General features: G+C 67.5%; 1 protein-coding gene across 1 annotated transcript in view; it reads left to right on the forward strand.

Moving 5' to 3' along the window:
• The window catches only part of LOC102241775 (alpha-1-antichymotrypsin), a gene marked incomplete at its 5' end in the record, with an annotated part of 5693 nt that overhangs the window by 331 nt on the left and 4478 nt on the right, over nt 1-884 (forward strand). Inside the window, one exon of the mRNA XM_014535408.1 lies at nt 666-880. Within this exon, the coding sequence (XP_014390894.1) occupies nt 666-880 (215 nt within the window). The remainder of the gene's footprint in view (nt 1-665; nt 881-884) is intronic.

Consider the following 884-nt stretch of genomic DNA (forward strand, 5'->3'; position numbering starts at 1 on the left):
CATCGCCTTCTCGTGGGGTTTTCCAAGTGAGTGTGTCCCCCTCACATGCTGCGGAGGAGCCACTGACCTCTGTCTCGTCCGCCTGACGCTGGCCCAGCTCCCGGGAGGAGGCCGCTGTCCTTCCGAATCCCCGTGGGCAGGAGGGGCGGGAACGCGCTTCCTCCCTGAGGGATGGTGTGGCGCTCGGGCGGCCCTCTGCCGGCACAGCCGGGCCTGGCTCCGTCCCAGCCGGAGGGAGGGGAGACTGCGGGACGGTGGCCATCTCCAGGGTGACAGCCTCCAAGGACCGGCAGCCCAGCTCTGGGAACGTGCTCTCCTACAGCCTCGAGGGTGCCCGTGGCCCAGGCCCTCACGTCACCGTCACGCCTCCTCCCTCTTTCCCGAGCCCCCTCTCTCCTGCCTCCTACGCCCACACTCCCGTGTGTGTGTCATGAGCACCATTAACCCGTCTTCCATTCCCAGCCCCTCTCCCCCCACACCTGGGGGCGCCCATCTGCCAAGGAGTTCTTGCCAACCCAGCCAGGTCATTCCTAAGAGGAGCCGCGGATTGGCTGTTGGGGTGCGGAGTGTCTTCACCGCCCAGGGACCCCGAACAAAGGGGTGGGGCAGGGCAGCCCCCGCATTCACAGCTCCCCCCTGACCCTGCCCACCTCTCCCGCCTCCAGCCAAGTGGAAGACGCCCTTTGACCCCAACGACACCTTCCAGTCCAAGTTCTACGTGGGCCAGGGGAGGTGGGTGACGGTGCCCATGATGAGGTCCGAGTACCTGAAGACGCCCTGCTTCCGCGACGAGGCGCTCGCCTGCTGGGTGGTGGAGCTCGGGTACGCGGGCGCCGCCAGCGCGCTCTTCGTCCTCCCGGACAAGGGCAAGATGAAGGCGGTGG

The sequence above is a fragment of the Myotis brandtii genome, unplaced genomic scaffold (genome assembly GCF_000412655.1).
Source record: "Myotis brandtii unplaced genomic scaffold, ASM41265v1 scaffold1013, whole genome shotgun sequence".
NCBI lineage: Eukaryota > Metazoa > Chordata > Mammalia > Chiroptera > Vespertilionidae > Myotis > Myotis brandtii.